We start from the raw sequence: 26,481 nt of genomic DNA on the forward strand, positions 1-26,481 counted from the left end.
CTCAAGGTCAACACGTCTTTCCTGCCCCCACGGTGCCCCCCGTGCCAGAGGACGGTGGATCTGTCCTCGCTGCTCAGGCCGGAAACCTCGGGGTCGCCCTTGACTCGCACCACAGCTGACGTGACAGCAAATGCCGTTGGTTCCACCAGCAAAAACGGCCCGAAACCAAGCAAGCCACCCCGTCTCCCTCTCCTGTGTTCCTGTGACGGCCACTTCCCAGTGCTCGCTTCCTTATCTCCTACCATCCTCAACCCTGGAGTGTCCCCTCCGCACGGGTGTGGTTTCTGTCTGTGTATCAGTGTGTTCTGTGGGTGCGGTGATGTCCCCGTACCTAGAACCATGCCCGGTCCAGCAGTGTGCTTCTCCTGTCTATCAGCTGAGTGAATTAGTGGGCGAGTAAGTAAATGAATGAGCATCATGATAAATAATGTAACATTGTAATCAGTCATAAAAACGGTCATCAAAATTTGGGGTGCCGTTTCCCTGCGTTTTCTCATTGAACGCTTCCCAGCAGCTTTGTCAGGTCAGCCCACTACTACGTTATCCATCCCCATTGTACAGTTGGGAAGACTGAGCCGGCGGGCAGAGTCACTTAAATTATTATTTTTTTTTATTTTAAATCATTTTTTATTGTTCGATTTCAGTAGTTTCAGGTGTACAACCCAGTGATTGGACACTTACAGAACTCAGTAAGCGACCACCCCGGTAAGTCTAGCACCCCTCTGGCACCACACATGGTTATTGCCAACGTTCCTGGCTGTACTCCCTGTGCTGTGCTGTACATCCCGTGACTGTTCCGTAACCGCCAGTGTGTGGAGACAGCTTGATTTAAACCCGGACGGGAAGCTCTAGAGCCCCGCCCCCACGCCCGGCTGCCTTCCAGGATAAGGACCATCATCCCTTGAGGCCTGCACTGCTGCAAAGCCTGATCCAGATGGGGTCTGTGGCTCCGTCCCAGGTCCCCGTGCCGAGGCTCCGGGAGCGGCTGTCCCTGCACAGCCCACAGCCAGCCGAATCCTGGGGAAGTGACCTCAGTGTGGAGCCCAGACGGGCCACCTGGGTTTGCGTCTCAGCTCTGCCCCTCACCAGCTGGAGGACATTGGGCAAAAAGGGACTCCGCCTCTCTGTGCCTCGGTTTTTCCAGCTGTAAAATGGGGATAGAAACAGTATCTCCCTCACTGGGTTCACGTGGAACATGAGGGTTCTGTCACCCAGGGAGGGTTCTCAAAGTGTGGTTCCAGGATCCCTGGACCCAAAAGCGTGTTCATGATAATATGGAGGCATGTTTGCCTTTTCACCCTTGTTTTTCTCAGCGTTTTTCTAGAAGGTGCGTAGCACCCCCACAACTATTAAAAGGGGTTTTAAATACTCCTCCCCTCTCCACGGGCATGGATCTGCGTGAGGCTGGGTTTCTCATGACGCATAACCAAAACCACGCATCGCAGCAGGTCGGATGCAGACGCAGAGACGGGAACCCAGCCGTCCCCCGTTACATCAGACATGGAGGAGACCTGCAAAAACGAAACGCAGGACAGCCCTCCTCCCCGATTTTATTTCGTCTGGAGAACAGTCAGGGTGAGGCGAATGCAGGCTTACAGTTGTTCCTATGGGAAACAATACAGAATTAGTAAATCATAACACAGAATAAGCTCAGTGTTTCACGTACTCGTGACTGTGAACCCACCTTGGCCCCGCCCTCGAACTGTGATGTCATTCATTCACTCATTCACGCACTGAGTCGTTTATTCAGCAAACATCGGAAGCACACTGCTCATGTACCAGGCCTGGTTCTAGGTGTAGTTACCATTTTTTAAAACACATCTTAAACAAGCAGGTTATTACTATTTTTAAATGAAGCAATATGTTTTAAATTCCTCCATTTCAATATCTCATCTGGTGACTATCACTAGGTCTAACTGACAGAAACGAAACTCTTTGGGGTTCTGAGTCCTTGCTGAGAGCCTAAGGGGCCCCTGACCCCGAACACTTGGGAACCACTGCTGTGGGTGGACGAACACGGGCCTGGGGCCCTGCTCCAGCTTGGCAACACGCCCCTGCAGTGAAGTCCTGTCCCCCATAGATTACACCAGCCCAGGTTCAACCTGCCAGGTGCCCCAAAGCCAAACAGACAACAGGCGCACCCGTCTGCCTGTGCTTGCACCCGAAGACAGCGTGCCCTGGCTGAGGAGCAGTAACACCCTGCTGTTCTCTGAGCTGGATGCGACCCCCAGGGGCCTCCCGTCTCCTGGGTGTTCGTCGGCTCAGCCACTTACTCACTTGTCCCACGAGCATCTGCTGAGGACCTAGCCACTTGCCGAGCTCCGTTCCAGATTCAGGGACACGGGCCGGAACGAGGTGGGCAGAGACCCCTGCCCCAAGGAGCTGAGGTTCTAGTGCGGCAGGCAGGTGATGAAAACCAGAAGATGGATAAATTTCATCAGGTGGTGCTGAATTCTGTAGAGAAACAAAGTCAGGAGAAGAGGAGAATCGGGGGTGAGGAGAGGCCGTTTTAATAGGATGAGCGGGCATGTAGCCCAGTAAGGTAACATTTGAGCCGATCCCTGGGAAAGGGGCGTAAGCAGCCCTTGAAGGCGTCTGAGGCAGCGCCAGGGGCAAAGGCCCTGGGGCAGAAAGGAGATTCACAGGTCTGGGAGCACTCAGGGAGGCCACCGTGGCTGGAGCAGAATGGGCCGGGACAAAGCAGGGGAGGGCAGGTCAGGGTGGGGACAGAGGACGGAGCACGTGGGACCTTGCAGGCCACGACAAGGACTCTGGATTTCGGCCCAAGTGTGAGGTGGAGCCACCGAAAGGTTTTGAGCAAAACTGTGGTGTGCGCGTTAACAGGATCCTTGTGGCTGCAGGCTGGGCTGGGGGCTGGAGGCTAGAGGTGGGAGGACCAAGCTCGTCACAGGGAGATGTGCTAAGAGCTCAGTCCTGAGTCTGTGCTGAAGGTAGAGCTACTATGATATGTCGTCAGGGACGTGAGGGGACACAGAGGGACAAAGGATGCCTCTGGGTGTGTGGCCAGAGCAACCGGCAGCTACCAGAAGGCTTACCAAAACCAACTGAACGTCCTGTTTGAAATTCATTGGCTCCCAATGAATTGAACTGAAGCAAAGCAATCACATTTGTAAATGAACAACACCCAAAATGGCAAAACCTGCGACAGGGGCACCCAGACAGCGGGGACGCAGAAGGTGTCGCGCAGAGCAGAGGCCTCTGTTTGTCTCGCGAACGCCCTGCCTGTGCAGTGGAGCCGCCACCCGGGGACAGCCGGCCGGACCGCGGGACCGCCGGATCGCGGGCGCGACTTCGCCGCGCGCTGACCTTTCCGCATCGCCTCGGCAAACACTGTTTATTGTCATTGGCTCGGCTCCGCGCTCCGGCCCCTCTGCGCTCGGAGCCTTGTGTCAGGCTCAGCCGACTTCTCCGCGCAGCGTAAACATCCCTCCCGAGCTCGTTGCTGGAGCCTCGGAGGGGCCTGTCCTCGTCCAGGACGGCGTCACATCTGGTTTCTAACAGCCGCTCTCCTTCCTCCAAAGACCCGAGTTTTCCTCTCCCTCCCTGGAAAAGAAAAGCAGGCTATATTTGGGGAACTCACAGCTCTTTTTTTTTTTTTTTTTTTTGGCGTTGTTACTCTGTGCCAGACGTGATCTCATCTGGCGCTGCTTCCGTTTCACAGATGACATCACTGAGGCTTAGAGAGGCGCCCTCGCTCCCCGAATATGCAGGGCTTGAACCCCGGCCCCCCAACCCCGGAAACCCAGGTCTCCCCAGCCACGCTGGCTCCCTCGCCACCGCTGGAGGCCGGCGCAACTTTTCGAACTGCGCATCCCGCACGCACCGGGTTCCTCCGCCTCGGCTCTGCTGACTCTTGGCGGCCAGCTCACTGCCTGCAGCGGGCCCTCCGGTGTGATGGAGGGTGGAGAGCAGCGTCTTTGGCCTCTGCCCACTGCACGCCCCGAGCACGTCCTCCCCAACCTGTGACAACCCCAAACGTCTCTAAACTTCACCTTCCCACTGGCGTGCCACAGGGATGACTAAAGCACGCCACACCTGACTGTGTAGTCGGGGGCACGGACCTCTTTTCCCTCCGATTGTCCAATTAAAAAAGGACGACAGCCAACCCAACAATAGCCGTCTGGTGTGAATGAATCAAAATGATACCTATTCTCTTCTCAGATTGGCAAACACTGTGTTGTTTGGTGTGCTGCGGAATTTTAGTCATTCGTTTACGGGCACTGGGAAGTGGGAAAGGTGGAAGATGGCTGCTCTAGACGCTGCCCAATGGCCCCCACTGGCCTGACACCTGCTCCCTGTGCACCAGGACACCCACCGCCTTTCCCAGCGTGCAACGCTGCCCCCTGCAGGTCCTGTGATAGAAATCCCCTCTCACAGAATATTTAGTTGCCGCTTCTCCAGCCCTCCCAGCCTCCCAGAGCCTTAAGACCCTGGAGAGGGGCAGCTGTGCCCTGCACAGCCTGCCTGTCTCAGCCACGTCCACCGACCCACAGTCCCCCTGTCAGCGGTTATTACCAGGGTACCCACTCTTGGCCAAGTAGTGGGCGGGGCCACAGCAAGCAGAAAAGGCCCCGCCTTGTGGGCTCACCATCCAGGGTGGGGAGATGATGATAAACAAGAAAACAATCTGCAGGATAATTTTGAAAGCGCTGAGTGCAACAGAGATCAACAGCCTGATGAGTGAGAATGGTGGGCGACTTTAGTTAGGGCCGGGCGGTGGGGGGGGATCAGGGACAACTTCTCAGAGGGGGGGATGTCTGCTCTAAGACATCACTGTGAGAAGGGAGGAGGGACAGGTCCAAGGCTGAAGAAAGAGCCGGAGCTGGTGCCTTGAGACGGCAGTGAGTTGGCGTGTTCGAGGGACAAGGGGCCCGGAGGGGCTGGAACGGAGCAAGCAGAGGGCCGAGGGCTGGGAGACGTGGCAGAGGGCGCCAGCCTGGCAGATGGATCACTGCGCAGGAATGGCAGGAGGGTCTGGGGTCCGGGAGGGTGCCTCTGGCCATTTGGGGGTGACGAGGTTATGAGAAGGCAAAGAGAGGGAAGGTAGAAGGCATAGTCCAGGTGGAGGCCATTTCTGCTTCGAGCAAGGAAGTGAGGATGAAGAAGCAAGATTTGCTTCTCTTTTTAGACTTCATTGCTCTGATGGCCTCGCCTCTTTCCTTTAGATTTTCAAACACTGGATCCGAGGATTCGGGTCGCAGCTTTCGAGCAACTGTCACATCAGGGCTCCCGCAGAACTCCAACCCCTTTTCCGCTTTTCAGTTTCCTAGCTCCACAGCCAAAGTCCCAGCGTCGATTCTGACTGGCTGAGCTCAGTCACATACCCGCCCTGTGGGTGGGGAAGAGCACCTTGACTGGCAGTCAGGACCTTTGTGTGTGGGAGGAATCGGGGGTGCAGTGGCTGTGGCGTTTTAGGAATTACCTGCGGGAAAGTGTGCCTGTGTGTGTACTGGCTTCAAAATATGGGGGAAACTGCCAAATCAAAATGAATACGCAGTTAATGAAATATTTATATTTGAATAGAAATAATGAAATGTAGCATGATTTCCGCCCATCAGTTCTGGAATATTTCGACTCTTTGTTATGTATCGATCATCTCTAATGCAGGATGTGGGCAGAGATGGTGTGGGCCGGGTGTGCGCTAAGAGATGCCAATGACCTCAAGTATTCACAGTTCCACCCAGATGGCCCACGGGGGCGGGGCGGGGCGGGGAGAAAGTTCCCCCAAGGCAGTGGGTGCTGCAGGTCCCATTAGCTGCCTGGTGCTGGGCACTTGCGGAGCTGAGCACTGTTTCCATTGTTTCCCAGGTTCCTCCACTTTACGTGACCGTGGGCACAGAGAGGTAAAGTCCCTTGCCCAGGGTCCCACGGTTAGGAGGTGGCAGACCAGGGTTCAAAACCAGGCAATCTGCTGCCCTCCCATCTCGAGTCTGGTGTCACCCAGAGAAAGGGGAACAGCTGCCGGCAGGTGCCACACACAGTGTCCCCCACGCCGGCCCACCCGCTCCCCAGCACCGAGAAGCAACCCTGGCATTCCCATTTTTGTCCAGTAGCTGAGAGCCTCCATCTGCCTGGATCCAAAGCGAGGCCTCTCTGTCTGTCGGCCCGCCTGTGCCAGGAGCACCTCCACTCGGTCCCCAGTCGCAGCAAGACATAGCTTTTACAGACCACAAATGCGGTTATTACGAGGCAGTTTCGGTTAGATTCAGGGCGGGGAGAGAGAACAGAATGGAACGGCCCCCGCCATCGGGCTCGGAATGGCCCCCCAGCAGCACTTAACTCAGACAGATGGGGAGAGCGGCCGCCAGGAAGGGAAGTGGCTCGAAGCTTTCCAACCACACGCTGCCTGCCCCAGGCGGAGGAGCCTCTCTAAAGGACTTAGGGGTTAACAAACTCCTCAAGGCGGGGAGGTGGCGAGGGGGGGTCCTGACATCTCTCTCCGCAGTGACTCCATGGAGCAAGGTATAACCAAGCAAGAAGGTGACAGCGAAACTGGAAGACTTCGTGGGCACACGGTAGGGGCTGGATCTAAGCAATACACAAACACTGTTCTTATCACAATCCTAAGAGATAAATACTGTTACTGCCCATTTTATCCGGGGATCAACTGAGGTTTCCAGAGATTACACGGTTTGCCCGAGAACGCAGTTTACGACGCTGTGGAAGATCTCCACGGGTCCCTTTCATGGGGAGTGTTTTGTCACTTCCTCGGGGACATCTCCTTCTTCTTCATCACAACCACACGTCCTCACTTATGTCCATGGTTAAGTTCTCCTTCCACTGAGTTCTCCTGGCTGCTTCTCTCGAGTTTCCCCCGGAGCGAGCGTCCGCCTTCCCGGGGGCAGCTCCGTTTCTTCCAGCGCGGCGTTGTGTTCCACTCGGGTTTCTGCGCTGCACTTTGGTCCCTGCCGGCCAGTTCTCTCCTCTGACCCCCCGCGTCTGCAAAATGTCTCGTAGACGTGCCCCTGGGAGACGAGGAGGCCTTGCCTCTGTGCGTGAACAGAACGGCAGGTGCGCTGTGACTGGTCACCAGTGAGCTTTGCCAGAAGTGACGTGATTGGCCACTGATCACGATGCGCATTTGTTATGTACACGTCTGTCTGTGGACGGGAGAGCCAGCGGCGAAGTTTGTACCTCATGTCATTCCAGTGCGAATGTGGTGGCAGCTAAAGGTGGACCGGGTGGGGGGAAACGGGCATTCCACTGAGCTGTGGAAACTGACGTTTGTGGGTGTCAGCACCATGCAAAGTGGGGGCTGCCTGGAAGTGGCTGTTCCTCTGGTGGATGTCACTGCTGTCCTCTTTGTCGGGTCATCGTGTGTCAGTCCTTGGCACTGCGGGGCGCCTTGCTGCCCTGGTCCAGTTCCGAGTCTACCTCCTTTCTGCATCGCTCACCTCTGCTGCTTTCTTCCGTGTTGCTTCAAGTTCAAGTAGACTGTCCCCTCCAGTGGCAAGATAACTGCAGCTCTAGCCAGTATGGCCCAGCTGGTTGGTGCATCGTACTGTAGATGAAAGGTTGCAGGTTTGATTCCTGGTCATGGTACACGTCTGTGTTGTGGGTTCAGTCCCCGGTCTGGGCATGTATGGGAGGCAACCAGTCGATGCTTCTCTCTCGCAGCAATAGTTCTCTTTCTTCTTTGCTCTCTCTCTAAAAAGCAGTGAAAAAAATGTCCTTGGGTAAAGATATTAAAAAAGAAGAAGAAGAAGAAGAAGACGACGACTACAAGCAGCTTCAAACCCTGTAGAAGAATTTCTCTTTGCCAGCAGCTCTTTAAAAATCCCAGGGCTGACTCTCATTGGCTTAGCTTGGGTCACATGCCTATCTGTGAACCAATGGCAGTAACCAAGGGAATGTGGTGCTCTGATTGGTCAGGCTGAATTAAGACCAGCCCACGTGTACTTATGTAAAGGAGTGATGGCACCTAAGAGCATCACAGTGAAGACCAAGTGAGCCAAACAAAAGTCTCCACTGCCGGGTATGAATTTCCGCCCATCGCCTGGCGCAGGGGAGGCAGTGAGTGCCCCGTCTTCTCACTGGATGCCAGCCCCGCTTCCTAGGGGCAGCTGGCACCCAGCACATTCTCCACGGCCTTTCCTGGCCTGGCATTTAATTCCTCTTAATCTGCCCGCCAAGTGGTTCCATCCCCCGCACCAGCCCCCGGTCTGCGATTCCTTTGGCACCGTCCGAGCCTGGAAAAACTCGGTGACATCAGCCATGACATAGGCTGTATTTTTTATCTTGATTTTAATTCCAGCTCATTCTCCTGGCTGTATCTCCGGGCCCGGAGCCCTGGGGCCCACGCTAATTTGCTTGTCCCACCTCATCTGGTGCCGGAATAACCATTTTAAAAACTGCCTTGGGGAAATCTAATCAAATGAGAACAAAATCTAATTTGGCACTAAAAGCCTTTGACTGAAGCTCTGTTTTCTAGGGCCTTGTGGAGCCTGAATAATAAACCCTTTCTGGGTTGTTGTTTTTTAAGGGCTGGGGGTTGGAGAGAAGGGAGAGACGTGAAAGGGGAGAGTCTCGCAGAGGAAACAGCTCTGGACGCTTCGACACCCGTGGCATTGGACAGTAATGGGCAGGGGTGGGCCTCTGAAAGTAACCCATTTCCCACCGCCAGGCCAAGAATTTAGGCTTATTAGCATTCTCTATACTGCACCTTTATCCGAAAGACCTGGGTCCCAATCTTCAGGGACAACCCAGTAGATCCCAAGCCAGGGTCTTGGGCGACCTAGGGGAGAGAACGGAGTTCCCCCAGTGGGGACTTCAGTAAACCTCTTTCTCCAGGGCGTCGTAAAGAACAGTGGAGCCCTGTGCTGCTTCCCCTACTCGTGGTCCTGGGTTCCTTTCCGAATACTCGTGTGTCGGAAGCTGCGGCCGTTTCCTGGGACACGCACACAAAATGCAAAGCCTGGCGTGTAATGTTTCAGGGAACCTGTGACCCTTTGGAAGGGTCCCCATCACGCTGCCTGTTGCTTCTTCTCACTGTGGCTGCCAGGACCCTACAGGATCTGGCCCCTCTACCCTGTAAAGTCGTCTCCTCCCTCCCTCCCCGGCCTCCTTGGGCTCCTCAAACACCCTCAAGTCTGCTCCTGCCCCGGGACCTTTGCACGTGCCCTCCCCTCTGCCTGCGGCCGTGTGCCTTGTCCTCCTGTATTCCCCCAACTCCCTCTGGTCATTCTTCAAAGAGACTTCCCGTGCCCACGTGGCCCAGGGGTGCCTCCGGGGTCCATCTCTGGACACAGTGTCACATCATCATCCTTTATGTGTCCCTCATCACTGTGACCACCAACACCACCATCTTTCCTTGTCCCTGCCCCCTCCCCCACTCAGACGCCAGCCCCCTGAGGGCAGGGATCCCGTGGGCCTCACTCACTGCTGTGTCTCCAGCACCCAGGGCAGCCCCCGGCATACCATAGGTGTTTAATAAATGGCTGGTGAGTGGATATATTGATTTTTACCGTGTCCGGGCACATGGATTCTGTTAATTACTTAGTACATTTCTCTCCCCTGTTTCATTCTTTTTCCTTCATTCGTTCCAAAGGGAAGCAGCCACATCACCACCGGTATTACTCCGCGAGGGGGGTCTTATTAAATTTCACCCTCTTCCTTGAGCTTCCAAACCAGCTGAGAAATAAAACTAAGGAGTCAGCAAACAGAAGCCAAAATAGCACTTTGATGAATCTGACAAAGGCCAGGCTGGAGGGCACGGGCCTCTCTCTGAGGGTTGTCATGACGACCGCTGCGTGCGCGCAAGTCCTGCTCCTGACTTTTGGTGAGCGGACGCACGGATGCAGTTCCGTGGAGTGAATGCCCGGGGTCTGGACCGCCGGGTCAGAAGGTGTGAGCATGTTCAAGGTCAGCCGACCCTGCCAGGCAGCCTGCCACGTCGGGCACACCAGTTTGCACGCCCACCGGCATCTGCACAAGTTCCGGTTGTTCCACACCCCCCAACACTTGGTATTGTCCGTTTCCTCCCGTTAGCCATTCCCGTCACTGTGTCGTAGGTGGAATTCAAGGGGCCCACAGACACGAGTGCAGAAGAAATCCACTCTTCCTTTCACTAACCTACGACTGAAACTTAGAGGCCGCTCCCGTTGTGAACATGGGCCACGCCCCCCTGCGGGTGGGCAGAGTCTCTGACTCTGTCATCCGTGGAAACCAGCCTTCTCTCACTGTTCCGTCGCCGTCACCACAGTTGTTGCAAAACGAAATATCGCCGCGCATCACTGCTCCGACATGATCCCTCTCTGCAACGTCTTGCTTTTACTATCTTAGTTAAAAATAACTTCTGAAGATGCCCATGGTTATGTGGCAAAATATTTTAGTATGTTGGTAACTGTGTTTCAAAACAATCGGATTTCTCTGTAACCCTGTGCACTGTGTTTTCTGCGTGTAAAAGCGCTCGGAAGGGGGTCCCAGACGTCCCCTGCTCGCACAGGGCTCCACGCTCAGGCGTGGGGGCGCAGGACGGGGGGGGGTGGTGTGCCCGGGAAAGGCGTTTGCTCACGGCCGTCTCACGGCCTCTCGGCCCCCTCTCCCCTCCAGCTTTCTTCGGGAAGTACCTGAACGAATACAACGGCTCCTACGTGCCCCCGGGCTGGAAGGAGTGGGTCGGCCTCCTCAAAAACTCGCGCTTCTACAACTACACGCTCTGCCGGAACGGGGTGAAGGAGAAGCACGGCTTCGACTACTCCAAGGTGAGCTCAGCGGCCCCCGCAGCCCCTGCGCAGTTCCCCGGCGCCCTGCGGGGCTCGTGCAGGGAGGCCGCGGGCGAGGGTTCACGGCCCAGTCTTGCCACCTACTATGTGCCCTCGGGTCTGCCGCCTACTCCTAAGGACTTCAGACCTGGGGCATGGGCACACCCTCGCACCCTTAGTCGAGTGCACTCCTAGGGCCCCGGCACGGTGCTGGGTGTCTCGTGTGCGACTCTGCTCTTCACCACGGTCATACAAGGTGAGTGGACCGGCTGAGTTTGATGGCGTTATTCGTCCGTTCCCTCAACAAGTGTTTATCATTGAGAGCCTGCTCTGTGCCACACTCTGTGCCAGGGGCTGCACACACACGCACATGCACACACGTCCTCTCTCCTGGTGTGTCGCCCCCAGTATGCGCCGTTTCAGCCACGCCTGCCTCGCCGGTTATTACAACCCGAGCAGCACCTTTACTAGTACTTGCCTGCCCTGGATTTATCTGAGTCTCACCTGCCTTCTCTTCCAGAAAGCCTTCCTGGATTGCCCTAAACAGCAGGACATATTCTTGAATCAGACTGTCCTCTTTCCGTTGTGACCAGAAACTTAACTCAAAAGGGCTCCCCTGAAGAGGGAGCGTTCACCCATTTGAGGGCCCAGCAGTAACAGCACCAGACAGAGCTGGGCCGGTGGCTCCAGCGTGGCTCATGTGGTGGTTTCTCTCTCCTCTGTGCTGTGTTCTTCTCTTCGACCCCTTCCACCCTCTCTGCTTCCTGCCCTGCTGCGTGCGTGCGTGGGAGTCTCCCGCCCGGGATTCCCAGCAAGTCTCACTGCCTCCCACTGGCTCTGGCCGGGGCACGTCGTTCTAATATCGAATCGTGAAGACCGGTTTCTTATGAGGAGCTCTTCCCACCCCAGCCCCCGGCCCCCGGCTGGAGGCAGCGAGCTTCAGCGGGTGGGTCCCCTGGGATCTCACTGCTGGTGCGGATTCACCCCCCAGAGGCGCTGACGTTGATTTCCTGTTGGCATCCGACCCCTCCTTCTACGAGAGAGCTTTGCACCGTTTCAGATCCACTGTTGGTGACCTTTGTCGCGTTCAAGGGTTTTTCTTACGCCTTTACATCACCATCCATGACTAGACCAGCGTCTCTTCTACTGACCGAACATTATTTTTATGCCTTAGGTTCTGCAAGCCCCCTTATAAAGCCCTTTTGTCCTCTTAAAATTAATCATAAAAAGGCTTTGAAGGAAAAGCACGTGAAGTAGCAAGGGGAATTCTCCACTTTCCCCCCTCCTCGGGGTCCCCAGCCACTGCCTGGGATTCTTCCTCGGCACTCCAAGGCGTATGAAGATAGGGGTCGACCTCTTCTCGCCTCTCTGCCCCTCTCCCTCCCTCCCTCCCTCCCTCCCTCCTCTGCTGGGTTTGACTCTCCATCCTTCTCCTTCTGCTAACGGTGTATCCCGGGCAACTTCCCACCTCGGTGAGCGCCAGTCAGCAGCCCTGGTATCGTCTGCACAACCCTGCGTGGTGTGAGCGCAGCGTCAGCCCATCGCCCGCCCTCCCGTTGCTGGTCACCGCTCTACCAACAGCACCACAGTGACGTAGGAATGGTGTCTGCGTGTCCCTGAAGGCGGGCCTGCGGACGACGCACGCAAGACACCAGTGGTGGGGAACGTGATACAGAGTAACTCGGGGTAGAAGCCTGAGCCACTTCCTCACCACCTTCTCCTCTGAAATAGTATCCTGTTCTGAAAGCGATCATTTCAGGCAGAGCTGCTTCCTGGGGAGCAGTGGGTCCATTTCAAGAACACGCTACCTTCCAGAGAGGTCAGCGGCGGAAGATGTGCCAAGGTCAAGGGGGGTGTTAGGCACATCTCAGCCTCGTGGCTGAGCTGGGCGGCCCTCGGGCTCTGCCCTTCCCTGTCCTCCCATCCCCCTCCCCTCTCCCCGCCACCCAGTATCAAAGCAGGTCTCCCCACACAGGCCTCGGCGCTGCCCCTCAGCGCACCCCTGCATCACCCCTGCCAGTTCCCCCTCTTTCTGTTCCTCAAGCACGTGGCAGGCTCGCTCCCGCCTCTGAGCCCTTGCGCTGGCTGTTCCCTCTGCCTGGAACTCTTCCCGGCATCAGTGGTTCTCAGTCCTGGCCTCACACTGGAATCCCCTGGGGAGCTTTCAAAAAGTCCGATGTCCGGGCCGAACCATCAAACCAGACACTCTGCAAGTGGGCCCGGGCATCGGTGAAGCTGCCCGAGGATGCCAGCGGCTAAGAGGAACCCCAGTAACACAGATCTGCCCATGCCTAGCTCCTTTCTCATCGTTTAGGTCTCAGCTCAGTTGTCACCTCCTCAGAGAGGCCCTCCCTGACTGCCCCAGCTCAGGTGGGCCCCCCACCCCCGCTCCCAGTGACTCTCTGTCACATCCTGTCTTCCTTCATCGGCCGCGTCCTGTCACTGCCTTGGGGTTTTGCTCACGTCTTCATCTGCTCCTGCCCCCAACGCAGGCACTCGGGGAGCGCAGGGTGCACCCACCCCGCTGGCTGGGGGCCCCCGGAGCCTCACAGAGACTTCGGGCTTAGGAACCAAGACTCGGGAGGCCTGGCCATAACGCTTTGCAGCTGTGTGACATCCAGTCACATAACTTCTCGGTGCCTTCATTTCCTGTTCTGGAGAGCGGGGCTCGGCGTCACACACACTTTCGGTGGTTGTGTAAGAATTAAACAAGCTAACAGGAGGACACAAGACAGCTCCTGGCACACCATAAGCACTCGGCGGTAGAAGCTGTTGTTATTTCAACATCTACCACGAGTGAATGACAAATCGCAATTTCTCGCCCGTCCTCCCTACACTTTTCCCTACTTTTTTTCCCTCCATTACGCATAGCGCCATTTGACATTCGTATGTTTTACCTGCTGACTTACTACCTGTCTGCCCCCTAGACCGTCGGCTCCCCGAGGGCAGGGATTGGCTGGCTCGGTCTCGGCTGTGTCCCGATGCCTGGCCCGGCGCCTGGCACACGGCACCAACCCTCAGCTCCTCACACGTCCCCCCGTCTCTTCCGCACCCCCAGGATTACCTCACAGACCTCATCACCAACGACAGCATCAGCTTCTTCCGCACGTCCAAGAAGATGTACCCACACAGGCCCGTGCTGATGGTCATCAGCCACGCAGCCCCCCATGGCCCCGAGGACTCGGCCCCCCAGTACTCGCGCCTCTTCCCCAACGCCTCGCAGCACATGTAAGCTCCAGCTCCCGCCCGCAGAGGCCAGGGTGGGTTTGGAGGGGGGAGGGCCACCGCATTGTCACAGCAGTGACAGAGCTGGGCGGAAGACCCCGGAGCACACAGCTCACCTGCGGGGAAAGCGGGGGACAAACCCAGCCCACCCGGCCGCACTGCCAAGGCAAGCAACACGGTTTAACCTGGGGGCCACGTCCTCCCACTGGCAGGTCTGTGCCTAGAGCTCCATGTCAGTGTAACAGGTTTCCTTTGTAGTCCCGTGCATTTTATCGTCTATATTTTAAAACATTGTTTTGCAAAGGGGTCCATAGCTTCATCAGACCAATAATACATTCGCCTACCTCTGTTAAGCACCGGCTGTGTGGCAGGCTCGGTGCTTGGCCCCAGATGTGGCACCAAGTTACTAAATATGCACAGGAACCCCTGATGTCTCAGCTCACAAGTCCCCTGAAATCCAGCAGCTAGCTCCAAACGACGGTGCATCATCCCACAGTGTCGGGGAGAGGCCTTTTGGGGAGGCTCTGGCTCAGGGTCTCCCGAGGCTTTCCTAGGCTGTACCAGCTCCTCACTCTGTAGTAGCTGCCCTCCTCCAGAGCAAACGAGATCCGAGATGGGAGAGACAGAGGGAGAGAGACATGGGGAGGGCACAGGGAGGCCAAGGCGGGAGCTGCAGCCTTTTATAACCCAACCTCCAGTGACACCCCAGCGCTCTGCGGTATTCCATTGGTCACACAGACAACTGCTGCAGCTGTGATTGGTCACATAGTCACTACTGCTGCTGTGATTGGTCACACAGGCACCGCTGCTGTTGTGGGGGTGGGGGGGCTGCCCACAAGTGTGATACCAGGAGTTGGGGCCCCGGAGGGCTCCCTTGGAGGCTGTCTGTCGGCCACACGTGGCTTTCCCACGTTACAGGCCAGACGTGGAGGCACAGAGAGGTGGGGTCACTGCCCTGCGGGCAGCCAGCTGGTGAAGGCAGAGCCGAGGCTCACATGCGGCCCACACTCCCGCCTCCCCTCCCTCTGCCCACCCTGCCAGTCCTCCTTCCTCCAGCTGGCGGATAAATCTTTCTGGAAAGTTCTGCTTTGCTCTGCCTCAGACCACCTCCCACTTAAGGATGGCACGCGGCAGCCCTTGCCGTGATATCAGGGTGACAAGGACAGGGCAGTTTGGAACCCTGCTGCATGTCCCCGATGTTTAACTTTCACCACACTGAGAAGGCGCCCCCCGCAGGCCTCTCGCTGTACTTACTTCCTGACAGCACCCCGAGGGGCTCGCAGAGGATGCTGGTGAGTTAACCTCTGACCTCTCTGGGGGGGAGGATTGACAGGTGATGAGCTGTGTTCCCCCCGGGCAGTAATGCCACCCTCACCCCCCAGAGGGCAGCACGGCGGACTTGCCGGCCCTCCCCCCAGCCCACTCCTCCCACCAGGATGCGAGCCTCTCCTCCCACCCCCACTAAAAGCTCACCTTTGCAGAAGGGGCATGTGGCCAGCTCAGTCCCACCTAAGGGAGCAGCCGTGGGGTTGGGGGGTACACTTGGCTCCTGTGGCTTCTCCTTTCAAAGAGGCACCGGCACTGCCCTTCCCCCGCCCCGGCAGCCCTGGTGTTTCATGACGAGAGTGTTTGACGTTGCCTGCTCATTTATTTTCCCTTTGAAATGAAAATTACAGAAACTGAACACGGGCAGCGCCTGCTACGACTTACCCAGAGAGCCCCTCGCCTTATTAGGGGCGTGCTTGGAAGGCTCTGTTATCTCTGGGGTGTAATCATTTCCAAAACAAACCCAGAAAGTTCCGCAGCTGGGAGGTTTAGTCATGACAGTCAAGGGGGCAGGGGGTGAGGAGGGGACGGAGCCCTGCAGGTTGGGTCGGAGTTCCAGATCTTTCCGTCGGGAGGCTGCTGTCAGAGACTCTTTCTGTGCCCTGTTCCCGGGCTGGGCCTTGTGGGTTCTAAGAAATGCTGCTGGATGCCCCATTGTCCCCCGTCCCTCACTCCGCATGCACTCGCACCCACTCAGACACACTCAGGTGCAGAGACGAGCACCAAGATGCAGATAGGCATGCACAGACACACACAAATGTGTGCACACAGACACACAGGCCAGACACAAACACACAAAGACACACAGTTACACAAGTGCACACACACCCGTACACACAAATGCAGATGCACATTTCAGGATGAACACAGACACACGAGAGATACACGCGAAGGCGCAGACATAAACATGCAGACGCACAAAGACGTATCCGAACGGACACCTACAAACATGCGAAGGGACAGACACGCCACCACAGGCACGCACACGCAGAAGTGCACGACCTGCAGGCACCCCGAGGTGCACGCGTGCTGACACCAGCCCCAGAGTCGCACCCCTGGGTGGCGTCTGACTGTGGGTCCACGGGCCGCTCCTGCTCTAAGCCGTGGGAGCCAGGCCAGGTGGCCAGGCTTGGGGCGAGGGGCCACGAGGGCAGAGCCACCCCCCACCACCCCCAGCAGAAGGGGGGGGTCCTCCTTCAGGCTCTGCTGTGAACACACCAGACATTCCTCAGATTCTTGAGGAAGTGAGGGCTGCAGCTGGGTTCCCACGAAAACGCCTGGACGCCGTCTCCGAGGAGGCCCGGCCCGGTGCGGGCGATGGTGGCGCGGGCCGCAAGTGGGACCCCGGGCCCTGCAGCCCGTGCCTCTCAGGGAAAGGGCTTCTGGACCCATCCCCCGCAGACCCCGGCAGACTGGCCCCTCCCCATCTCAGGACAGACACCAGCCTCAGAGAATGTGACAGACTCAGGGATGATTGCTCAAAATCGCCTCCTGGAATGTGGCCCCTCGGGCCGGGGGACCGTTTTCCCACACCGCCCAGCCGCTCTGAGAGGCTCTTTGTGCAGCGCGGCCGGCAGCCCTGAGCCAGCCCCTCCGGGAGGGGGTGGCGGGAGCTTGTTCCTGGGAATGTTCGACACGCGGGTCAGGCCCCAAACTAGTCCGCAGGAGCGAGAGGCCTCCGCTAATCAAAGGAGGCCTTGGGCCGGGTTGGATTTAGCGGCAGGAGACCGGCCAGGGGCTGAAAGCAAAGTCCAGCAGGAATCTGGAGGCTGTGACTCACCGGCTCTGCATAGCAACCGTCGCCATAACGGCGGGCTGCCCAAAGCCGCAGTGTTATTACTTCTGCCCCGAGAACATTCCGACATTCAAGAGGCTGTGAGAGTCCTGGTGTGGCCCTGGAGAGGGGGGGGAGGGAGGTGGGCCAGCCTCCGCCAGGACCTGTTCTGCTCACCCCCGCCCCCTGCAGCCCTGGGCCCCTTCGTGGCCAGTCTGAAAAGACTTTTGTCACTGGAAACTTAACCGTAATGTGCAGCTTCGCCTGGGGAGAGGATAAGATGGGGGGGGGGCCCTCAAATGTCATCAGTTCAAGGGATACCCACTGTGTGTGGGGTTTTAACTAGAGCACCCCCTATCCAAGGTATCCCCACCCCGAAACCCCCGATATGCCGGTGGGGTTTTCAGGAGCCCGGATCCGAGTTTCGCACAGACACGGTGGATGTGAGGGTCTCCGGCCGGGAGCGCCACCGCACCGCGGCTGGGGTTCAGACCCCAGCTCTGCCTCTGGCAGCTCGGTCCCCTCGCTGGGCCTCAGTGCCCTCATTTCTCACGCGAGGAGAGTAAAATTAGCGCCAGCTCCCAGGACCGTCATGAATATTAAATGAGATGATATAAGGCAAACCTTGCAAGCCGTGTGCCCTGCACGCACGTGGTCAGCGCTCAGCAGAAGTCAAAGGCTGTTTGTTCCATTGTCATTAGTCACAGCTGACCCTTCAGCAGACGCCTCGGAGGTCGGTGGCTTCCCCGCCTGCTCCGTCGCCAGCAGGGCCCCACGCTGCCCTGACCCTCCACTTCCTCTTCTGTGAATGGGAGGTCAGATGCAACCGGAAGAATAATTGTGCCAGCTAAGTCATAGGACGTGGCAGGTCCCACACACAGGCCCCATCCTCACAGCGTCGGCCATACGTGCTCCTCTATTAGCTGTTTAATTTTTAATCAGTTGCCCTTTTTGGAACCAGAATCTATTGCAAAAGGCAATTAATTCGGCAGGGCACACCTTCGCCGTGGTAACCGTCCCTCTCCATCTCCCCAAGGGACCTGGAAGGGAAGTGCCGTCCCAGTGGGCGCTGTGCCTGCTGGAGGCCCCACGCGGGAGCCTCTCTCCTTCTTTAAAAAGAAAAACGAGCCCATTCCAGACAGGTGTTCAAGGAAGACGGACACCAGGCCGAGACTTTGGCCTTGACGTCCGGCTGTGCTGAGAGAGCTGGAACGGGAAGGACTTTGAGTTTGCGGCCGTGGCTCATTTAACACGGCACCTCCCGAGGTCTTCCCGTGCGGCCACTCCACGCGTGGAGAAATGCTGACCTGACATGCAGCAGCGGCCCTGACGCCAGTGCCCACTTGCCCCCAGGCGGGGGCGTTTCACACCGGGCAGCAGACAGGGCGCAGGGCGGGCGCCCCCTCGTGGCCTGGGCTGGTTGGGGGGTCCCGGCACCCTCCGGGCTGACCTGCGCCTGTGTCCTCCCGCCAGCACGCCGAGCTACAACTACGCGCCCAATCCCGACAAGCACTGGATCATGCGCTACACGGGGCCCATGAAGCCCATCCACATGCAGTTCACCAACATGCTGCAGCGGAAGCGCCTGCAGACCCTCATGTCGGTGGACGACTCCATGGAGACGGTAGGCCGTCCCGCCCAGCCCCGCCCTCCCCCCTCCGCCCTCCCCCGTGTGTGTCAGCGCGCAGGGGCCTGGGGAGAGCGGCTCTGGGCAGCCCAGGCCACCCCTGCCTTCAGGAAACGGAGCCCCTAGCTCTGCTCGGTCCTGTTCACTGTGACGGCCACGCGTGGCCACTGTTCACACACTCCAGCAGCTTTGTCGAGGTGAAGTTCACGTGCATGTGGCTCACCCAATTAGAGCGCGCAGCCCGGGGATTGACGCACCCGCAGACGTGTGTGGGCGGCGCCGCGGTCACCTCCAGGGCATTGCCGTCGCCCCGAGAAGAAAGCCCGCAGCCTTGCCCGCCCCACCAAGCCCCCTCACCCGCCACCCTTAGGCAGCCTCCAGCCCACACCCCCATGTCTCCACATCTCGTCACGTGGGCATTTCACGTGAACGGGGCACACAGAGTGTGGCCTTTGTGACCAGCTGCTTGCATTAGTGGGAGTTTCCCAGGTTCACCTACCTGGTGGCCGATAGGAGAACGTCATTCCTTTTTACTACTAACAGCCCACTGCGTGGGTGCCCACCATACACCTCGTGTATCCACAGCTGTTTACACTCGTTAAAATGCAATGCAGTTGGGACCGCGAGGCAGTGCCCTACAGTAGCCACACGCGGCCGGTGGCCGCCGGGTAGGAGGGGACAGAAACTGATGTGGCCGGCGGCACCGCGGAAGGCTCCGTTGGAGCATGGTGGGTCACAGGGTCCCGCCGCAGTCTGCTTCATTCGCTCACCAGCACCTGCTGAGGGACAGGAACCCCCGCCCCGATGGGGCTGGCACTGGCGCTAAAGCAGGGGGCGGACGGTGAGGACCGCTGTGAGGAGGAGTAAGGGGACAGGAGGTGACCGGCCGTGGGGAGGCTGCAGTTGTCAGTGGGACAGCCCCAGGGGCTGTGCGGAGAGGGGACGCAGCCTGAGACCTAGGTTCCCATCAGCTGGGGAGCGAGCAGGCGGGGTCTGCTGACCCCGCTGTCCCCGCTGTCCCCACGGCCTCCCCCCCGCATCCCCCCCCGCCCCGCACCCTCACCTGCCGTCCTCTGTCGCTCGCAGATCTACAACATGCTGGTGGAGACGGGCGAGCTGGACAACACCTACATCGTGTACACCGCCGACCACGGCTACCACATCGGCCAGTTCGGCCTGGTGAAGGGCAAGTCCATGCCGTACGAGTTCGACATCAGGGTGCCGTTCTACGTGCGGGGCCCCAACGTGGAGGCTGGCTCGCTGTAAGTGTGGGCCCCGCCCACTGAGGCCTCTGGGCTCCACCCGCAGGCACCAGACGGGCAAGAAGCAGGCGCTGCCGCTGCCACCGTGCGGCCCGAGCCTCCCCCCGGGGAGACTCCGGTGTTCACACGTGAACCGCGGTGCCAAGCAAAACAGGGGTCTGGTCTCGGAGTGGATTCAGATGCGTTTATACGGTTGTCGGGGAAGGAGAGGCCAGGGGCCGTCCGCACCTGTGCAAACAGAAGGTCTGTGGCGGGCGGTGGGCCAGGGCACCGGGGAGCTGGCCCGTGGGCCGCCGCCAGCAGGTGGGAATGCCGCCCTGATTTCCGTCTGGCTGGGCGCCCCGGGGTCTGCCGGTTGTGGGGAGGAATCCCGCCACCTCCAGGAAGGGACCAGGGATTCGGGGGATGGGCTGAGCCAGCTCAGGCAGCAGCACAAAGGGAAGCCGTCTCCCCTGCTGTCCTTCCTCGAGGGCCATGTGACCCTTGGCCAGCCTTCTCCAAGGGTTCACCGTTGAGATGACATGTTCTGGCAGTAAAAAACAAAAAACATGTCACAGGCAGGGAGAGGTAGAAGCCGCTTCCTCGGATCCGCAGGGATGCTGTGGACACCAACTCAACGGGTTTTCGAAATGCAGATAAATGCTCTGAAGTCGCTCATTCAGTCTGACTGCCCTCTGAGCCCAGAGTCCAGACGGGACACCCACAGGCACTGACAGGGTGTGGGCCACACGCCCTGCGGGGACCAAGATAATCCCGCCACCTTGGATGCCTGGTGACAGTTCCCAGAGCCCGGCCCAGCCCCACCCCTCTTCCTGTGCCCCCCGCATCAAATCCCGCCCCAGCTCTGGTCTCGGGGTCCCCACCTGTAATCAGAGCTGCAACAACCACTGGTTTACGCAGCGGTCACTCTTCAGACCGGGTCTGAGCTCTCTGCACCCAGGTGTGCATCTGCGCACCACAGTCTTATCCTTTCCTGCTGGAGGAAACTGAGGCCCAGAGAGGTCAAGAGGCCTGAGGTCACATGTGAGGGAGGGAGTCTCTGTTCCTGTCTGCCGGCCTCTCAGTAACCTTGAGTCACCCTGGTAAATAGAAAGAACATGACCCCTGAAGGGCTCTGCAAGCACTGCCATTAGGGGTTTGGTCAGCCTCAGAGTCTGTGACCCGGTTCCGAGGACCCAAAACAACCCACGTGGACACAACAGAGAGAGTGCTAATGTCAGGTTGGGGGCCGAAGATGCGCAGGAGGTCAGTCAGACAGGACTCCTTTGGCTGCAAGCAGAAATGACCATCTAACTGGATGAGACTAAAGATAAAAGGAGTGCAGCAACTAAAGTAGCTGGGAAGTCCAAGGCTAGGTCTGGCTTCAGGTATGGCTGGATCCAGCAGTCACACTGTGACATGGGGAAGCTCTCATTTTCCATTTCTCTGCCCTGCTTCCTCTGAACTAACTTCACTCCCAGGCAGGCTTTTCCCCTGTGGCAGCAGAGTCACCGTGACTTGCAGCCATCTGGCTCAGGAAGCCAAACAGTGGTTTGAACAGCAGCCGGAGGCTGGCTGACGCTGGCCTGTCTCGGCTCGTGCGTCCCGCTTCCCTGCTCACAAGGTTGTGCAAGTGCATGAGGGGACTTGAGCTCACACAGCCTGCCCCCTCTCCCCCCGTTCACCAAATGCCCTTGCTGGGGGCGGGTTTGAGAGGTGAGGGTGGCATGGCTGGCAAGACAGGGTCATGTATCACGTAACATAACCGTGCAGTCACATCCACCACCTTTGCCATATTCTGTTGGTTTGGCCCAACCTCAGGGACAGATCACACAAAGGCATAAACACCAGAGGGCGGGGACTGCGGGTCCCGTGGAGTCTCACAGGCTCCCTCTCGAGCAGAGAACCGAAGGGACGGAGGGAAGGAATGTGCTACGCTGGCACCTGGAGGAGGAACATGCTGGCCGGGAGAGCAAAGGCCCTGAGGCCAGACTGTGCCTGGCCTGTCAGGCAGGGACCGCACCGGGGCCAGGGACGGCCTGGGGTTGGGGTACCTCTTAAAGATGGCGTGCTTTGTTCGGACTGGGGGGTGGGGGGCAAGGAGGGCATTCCTGGCAGAAGAAACAGCTGCGTAGGGATCAGGTGTGGCCTGAGACTCCTTGCGGCCCCCTGGTGCGTCTGGGGCGCAGAGGGGAGGGTGGGTGGAGGGGCACGGTTCAGGTAAACTGGGCCACAGGGGGCACTGAGGGCTGAGATACAGCGAGTGGTGCGATCCCAGCCTCCCACGTCCAGGGCCCATGTCCCCGACGACCTCTGTCCCTCCAGCCGCCCCCTCTCCCGGGGGAGGGAGGCAGAGCGCCCCTCCCTGCTCAGGCGGCCGAGTCTGGTCTCTCTGCCCCCCTCCCGCAGGAATCCCCACATCGTCCTCAACATCGACCTGGCTCCCACCATCCTGGACATCGCCGGTCTGGACATCCCCTCGGATATGGACGGGAAATCCATCCTGAAGCTGCTGGACACGGAGCGGCCGGCGAATCGGTGAGGAGGGGGTGGGGTGCTGGGCTCCCCGCAGCACTGCGTGAACTTGGGGCCAGACCGTGTGGGTCTGAGGGGGTGTGACTCCGAGAGTGAGGAGCCGGGGTTCCGGGGTCCCTCGTTCCGACCACTCCTCCACCGTGGGAGAGAAGGGTGGCCCCTGTGAGGTTCCCGCTTCCCATCTGGGACGTGGCCAGAGCAGCCAGTTGCAGACCCTACTTTGTGTGAAACATGAAACAACAACAACAACAGGGATGAACACTCAGGAAGCAGTTCCCGTTTGCCAGGCCCTGTCTCAGCGCTTGGCAGAGAGATTTATTGTTTTGATCGTCATGGGAGCCCGGAGGGGCAAGCATCGTCCTGCTCCCCCTTCACCAGTCTGGAAACTGAGTCCCGGAGAGGTCGAGTGACTGACCTGTCGGAGGTCTCCGGGCAAGTCTGGCTCCGAGTCCCGCGTGCAGACTCCAGACTGGAGGCTGGGTCCCCATCACCACACTCTGTGCTTTCCGCGCCAGACGGCGTGGTGGGAACATACTCCCAGTGTCCTGGAGGCCGAGAGGGGAACTGGGATGGTGAGCAAAGCACAGGCAGGTGGGAAGGTGAACTGAGCCTGGCCAGGGCAGGAAAGCAGGGAGACCGAGCCACTGGTGTGGCAGGAGCGACATCTGGTGGCCAACACTGTAACTGCCTGCTGGAGCCACAGCCCCAGAGAGCTGACTCTTGCAACCCAGACTCGTACCTCCCGCAGCTCAGAAAAGGTCTTGCCCTGATGGGCACTGTCCATCCACATCTGACTGCCCTGTGGGGGGACCACCTTCGCTGGGCCTCCTCCCTCTGGCTGTGAGGCTTTATAAGCTGTAAGGGTGTGAACTGGGGAGGTTTGGGGAGCGGGGACTCTGGGTTGGGAGCCAGAATCCCTGGGGGCCGGGCGCAGGGTGGAAGCTGCCCGTCAGCCTGAGTCCCTGTCTGGGAGAGGGACGCGGCGTGAAAAGTGCACTCACATCGCACAAACCCAACCGTGAAGGGTCGAAGGAAATCCTGCCCCGCCCAGAAAATACAGTGTAGTTCACCAAAGTGAGGGCGGCCACTCTTTCTGGTGCTGGCCGGAGAGGGGTCCACCTGCCCCAACACTGGGGGGTTGTTGGGCTTCCTGGGGGGCACAGGCGTGTGCACACATGACTGCGTGTGGCCTTGACCTAGTCACCTCTGCCCACATGTCTCCAGACACGAGTCTCTGGGAAGGTGAGGACCACCAGGGGCAGAGGGTGTGGGTGGCCCATGGGCAGCTCACCCCGTCCTCCCCTGGGGCCCTGGGGTCTGTGCTGGTTGTGAACCGAGCAAGGCCGCTCTGGGCATCGACCTGCTTCCGGGAGAAGGGGCTGGGGTCATGGGAGGTGCCCACACTGATGGGAACACGGAGGTGCCTTTCTCCCCTAGGTTTCACTTGAAAAAGAAGATGAGGGTCTGGCGAGACTCCTTCCTGGTAGAGAGAGGGTGAGTGCTGGGCCCCGAGGAGACGCCCAGGGCATTTCAGCTGAGCGGCACCCAAGGACCCCCACCATCCCAAGCAGCTCCTGGCAGCACCCCCTGCACCCATGGTATTAAACATCTCACTGTGGAGCCCCTGGCCAGGTGACTCAGTCAGCCGGAGTGTCATCCCGTAGCTAAAAGGTTGCAGGTTCGATTCCTGGTCAGGGCACATACCCAGGTTGTGGGTTCGATCCCCAGTCCGGGCTCATACTGGCGGCAACCAATCGATGTTTCTCTCTCCCCTCCTCTCTCTCTAAAAACAATGAAAACATGTCCTCGGGTGAGGGTAAAAAGAAAAAAATGAAAAATAAAGATCTCACTGTCGGGGAAGGAGGGAGAATGTTATTGTCCTACCTTCCGACAGCGACTGGGAGCTCGTGGGAACTAGACACAGAAGCCGTTCGCTGTTCCTGCGGTTGACACAGAATTCGCATCTGGAGGCCACATGTTGGCAGCCGCCTGCACACCATTTTCTGTTCTGTGGCCAACTCATGCCATCTGGGAGGTTTCTTCTGAGATCCCCGCTTCTTAAGTCTCTGAACGAACCGCAGACACGGCCAGGCTGGACCTGCGCGCTCCCCCAGAGCCGACAGGCCAGCCCCGTGTCCCGCTCTCCGCCCCACAGCAAGCTGCTGCACAAGAGGGACAGCGACAAGGTGGACGCCCAGGAGAACTCCCTGCCCAAGTACCAGCGCGTGAAGGACCTGTGCCAGCGGGCCGAGTACCAGACGGCGTGCGAGCAGCTGGGGCAGGTGAGGAGGCGCAGCTGCGGCCCCGGGGCCGGGCGCGGGGCCCTGCAGACAGGGGCCCAGTTTGCCCCTCAGCCCACTGCACTGGGCCAGCGGGGCCAGCGAGGCCGGAGCCCCCAGGGGTGGTGTTTTGCCGACCTGTGTGGCACCCAGGGTGAGGCGAGGGGATACTGGTGACGCTCAGAAAGCAGTGTCTTTCTCAGCCCCCTGTCGGTCTGGTCACATCCGAGGGAAAGTCTCCCGTGGGGACGGGCGTGTCTTTAGCTCCGACCCCTCTTCGATGGGGACCCGGCTGGCCTCTCCACGGCCCTGGTGAAGTTCAGTGACTGCCTCGGTCGGAGTCCCTTCTGCAGGCGCCTCTTCCAGGCCGAGTTTCCATGTATAGGTGTCACAGGACATTGCCTTTTGAAATAAATTCAGGTTTTCAAAAGTGAATTGGTTTCAGAAGAAATATTAAGGAAATTGTAACTTTGATAGCACTTTAGAGAGAGCAAAGACTGACTGAAATTTGAGGGAGTCTGAACGAGGCTCTTCTGAGACCTGGGAGGCCGAGACAGGGCTCTGGAGGGGGCTGGGGGCGTGGCCTTGTAAAGAGGGACCCCAGCAGGAGGCCGGAGAGCTGCGGGTTGTGCTGCGTCCTTGCAGCAGCCTACGCTGCACGCCTCTGTTGCCGGGCACTGTTCCAGGCACTGTTCCAGGCACTGGGGCGACAGCCTTGAATGCCATGCACACACAGCACTGACGCTCTGGGGGGAGCTCGGCCTCAGGTTTGTGCCGAAAGCCCACAACTGGTTCTGATTTCTGTTCTGAGGTACCAGGAAGAGCTGACCAGGCCAGGGGGCCTCTGTCCCCCTAGGATCATTGTCAAACGCTGTCCCCCAGGTTCAGGGTCAGGCCGTCTGGGGCAGGTATCTGCGTACTTGGAGCAGTCTACCAGAGCACGCTGCTTAGCCCAAGTGGAAAGAGCGCTGGAGGGGTGGGGTTTGGGGCCCAGGCCAGCTGGGGAGGCACCAGTCCCGGTCCAGGGCCCTGGGACCTGCAGCCCTAGGGTCTCCAGGACGCCCCCCCCCCCGTCCCAGCTGTGCACCCAGCAGGGGAGGGCTGCGGTCCCCACCCTGCTGGCCGAGCCACCCCCAGGCCCTGCTGGCTGTCTCACTCCCGCTGTGCCTGTGAGTGTTCCCTGCGTCGCAGTGCCTCCCGTGCCTGGGGCTCTCACTCAGCCAGAGTCACACAGTGTCCCCCTTGGTGTCTCTTATCCCGTCAACATGTCTATGAGCTTGAGTCCCAGGAACGAAACTCTCGCTAGCCCATGTCCCCGCGAGGGCAGGAGAGAGGAATCTGGGGGTGGACGGGGCGGCAGCAGGGTATGTGGACGGGCCGGCTGGCCGCGCCTCGCAGCCTGAGGCCCCTGCCGTGCCTTGCAGAAGTGGCAGTGTGTGGAGGACGCCACGGGGACGCTGAAGCTGCACAAGTGCAAGGGCCCGGCGCGGCCCAGCAGCAGAGCCCTGTCCAACCTGGTGCCCAAGTACTACGGGCAGGGCGGCGAGGCCTGCGCCTGTGACGGCGGCGGCGGGGACGACCAGCTCAGCCTGGCCGGGCGCCGGAAGAAGCTCTTCAAGAAGAGTGAGTGTGGCGACCTGGGCGGTTCCAGCCGGGGGTGGGGGGGCAGCGTGGTGGTCCCTGGGTCACCCCATTTGTTCACTTAAGTAACTCCAGACACAAGACCGGGGAGCTGGGGACACCGTGAAGC

General features: G+C 58.9%; 1 protein-coding gene and 1 long non-coding RNA gene across 5 annotated transcripts in view; one reads left to right on the forward strand and one right to left on the reverse strand.

The window, feature by feature from the left end:
- The window catches only part of SULF2 (sulfatase 2), a 99,723-nt gene that overhangs the window by 59,160 nt on the left and 14,082 nt on the right, over nucleotides 1-26,481 (forward strand). For all 3 annotated transcript variants that reach the window (XM_045833149.1, XM_045833148.1, XM_045833150.1), the window contains exons 4-11: nucleotides 10,573-10,724; nucleotides 13,783-13,952; nucleotides 18,523-18,673; nucleotides 19,763-19,938; nucleotides 22,327-22,455; nucleotides 23,890-23,946; nucleotides 24,608-24,734; nucleotides 26,156-26,354. In XM_045833149.1, the coding sequence (XP_045689105.1) occupies nucleotides 10,573-10,724; nucleotides 13,783-13,952; nucleotides 18,523-18,673; nucleotides 19,763-19,938; nucleotides 22,327-22,455; nucleotides 23,890-23,946; nucleotides 24,608-24,734; nucleotides 26,156-26,354 (1,161 nt within the window). The remainder of the gene's footprint in view (nucleotides 1-10,572; nucleotides 10,725-13,782; nucleotides 13,953-18,522; nucleotides 18,674-19,762; nucleotides 19,939-22,326; nucleotides 22,456-23,889; nucleotides 23,947-24,607; nucleotides 24,735-26,155; nucleotides 26,355-26,481) is intronic.
- Nucleotides 639-18,202, reverse strand: LOC123814987. Of its 2 annotated transcripts, none has more exons than XR_006785008.1 (4): nucleotides 17,674-18,202; nucleotides 3,328-3,564; nucleotides 2,278-2,454; nucleotides 639-1,604 (listed from the first exon to the last, which is right to left on the reverse strand). It is a non-coding gene; the product is annotated as an uncharacterized LOC123814987 (long non-coding RNA). The 2 variants fall into 2 exon arrangements; XR_006785007.1 differs by having other exon boundaries at nucleotides 2,274-2,454.

Source organism: Phyllostomus hastatus, unplaced genomic scaffold (genome assembly GCF_019186645.2).
Source record: "Phyllostomus hastatus isolate PE091 unplaced genomic scaffold, TTU_PhHast_1.1 phas_contig_17, whole genome shotgun sequence".
NCBI lineage: Eukaryota > Metazoa > Chordata > Mammalia > Chiroptera > Phyllostomidae > Phyllostomus > Phyllostomus hastatus.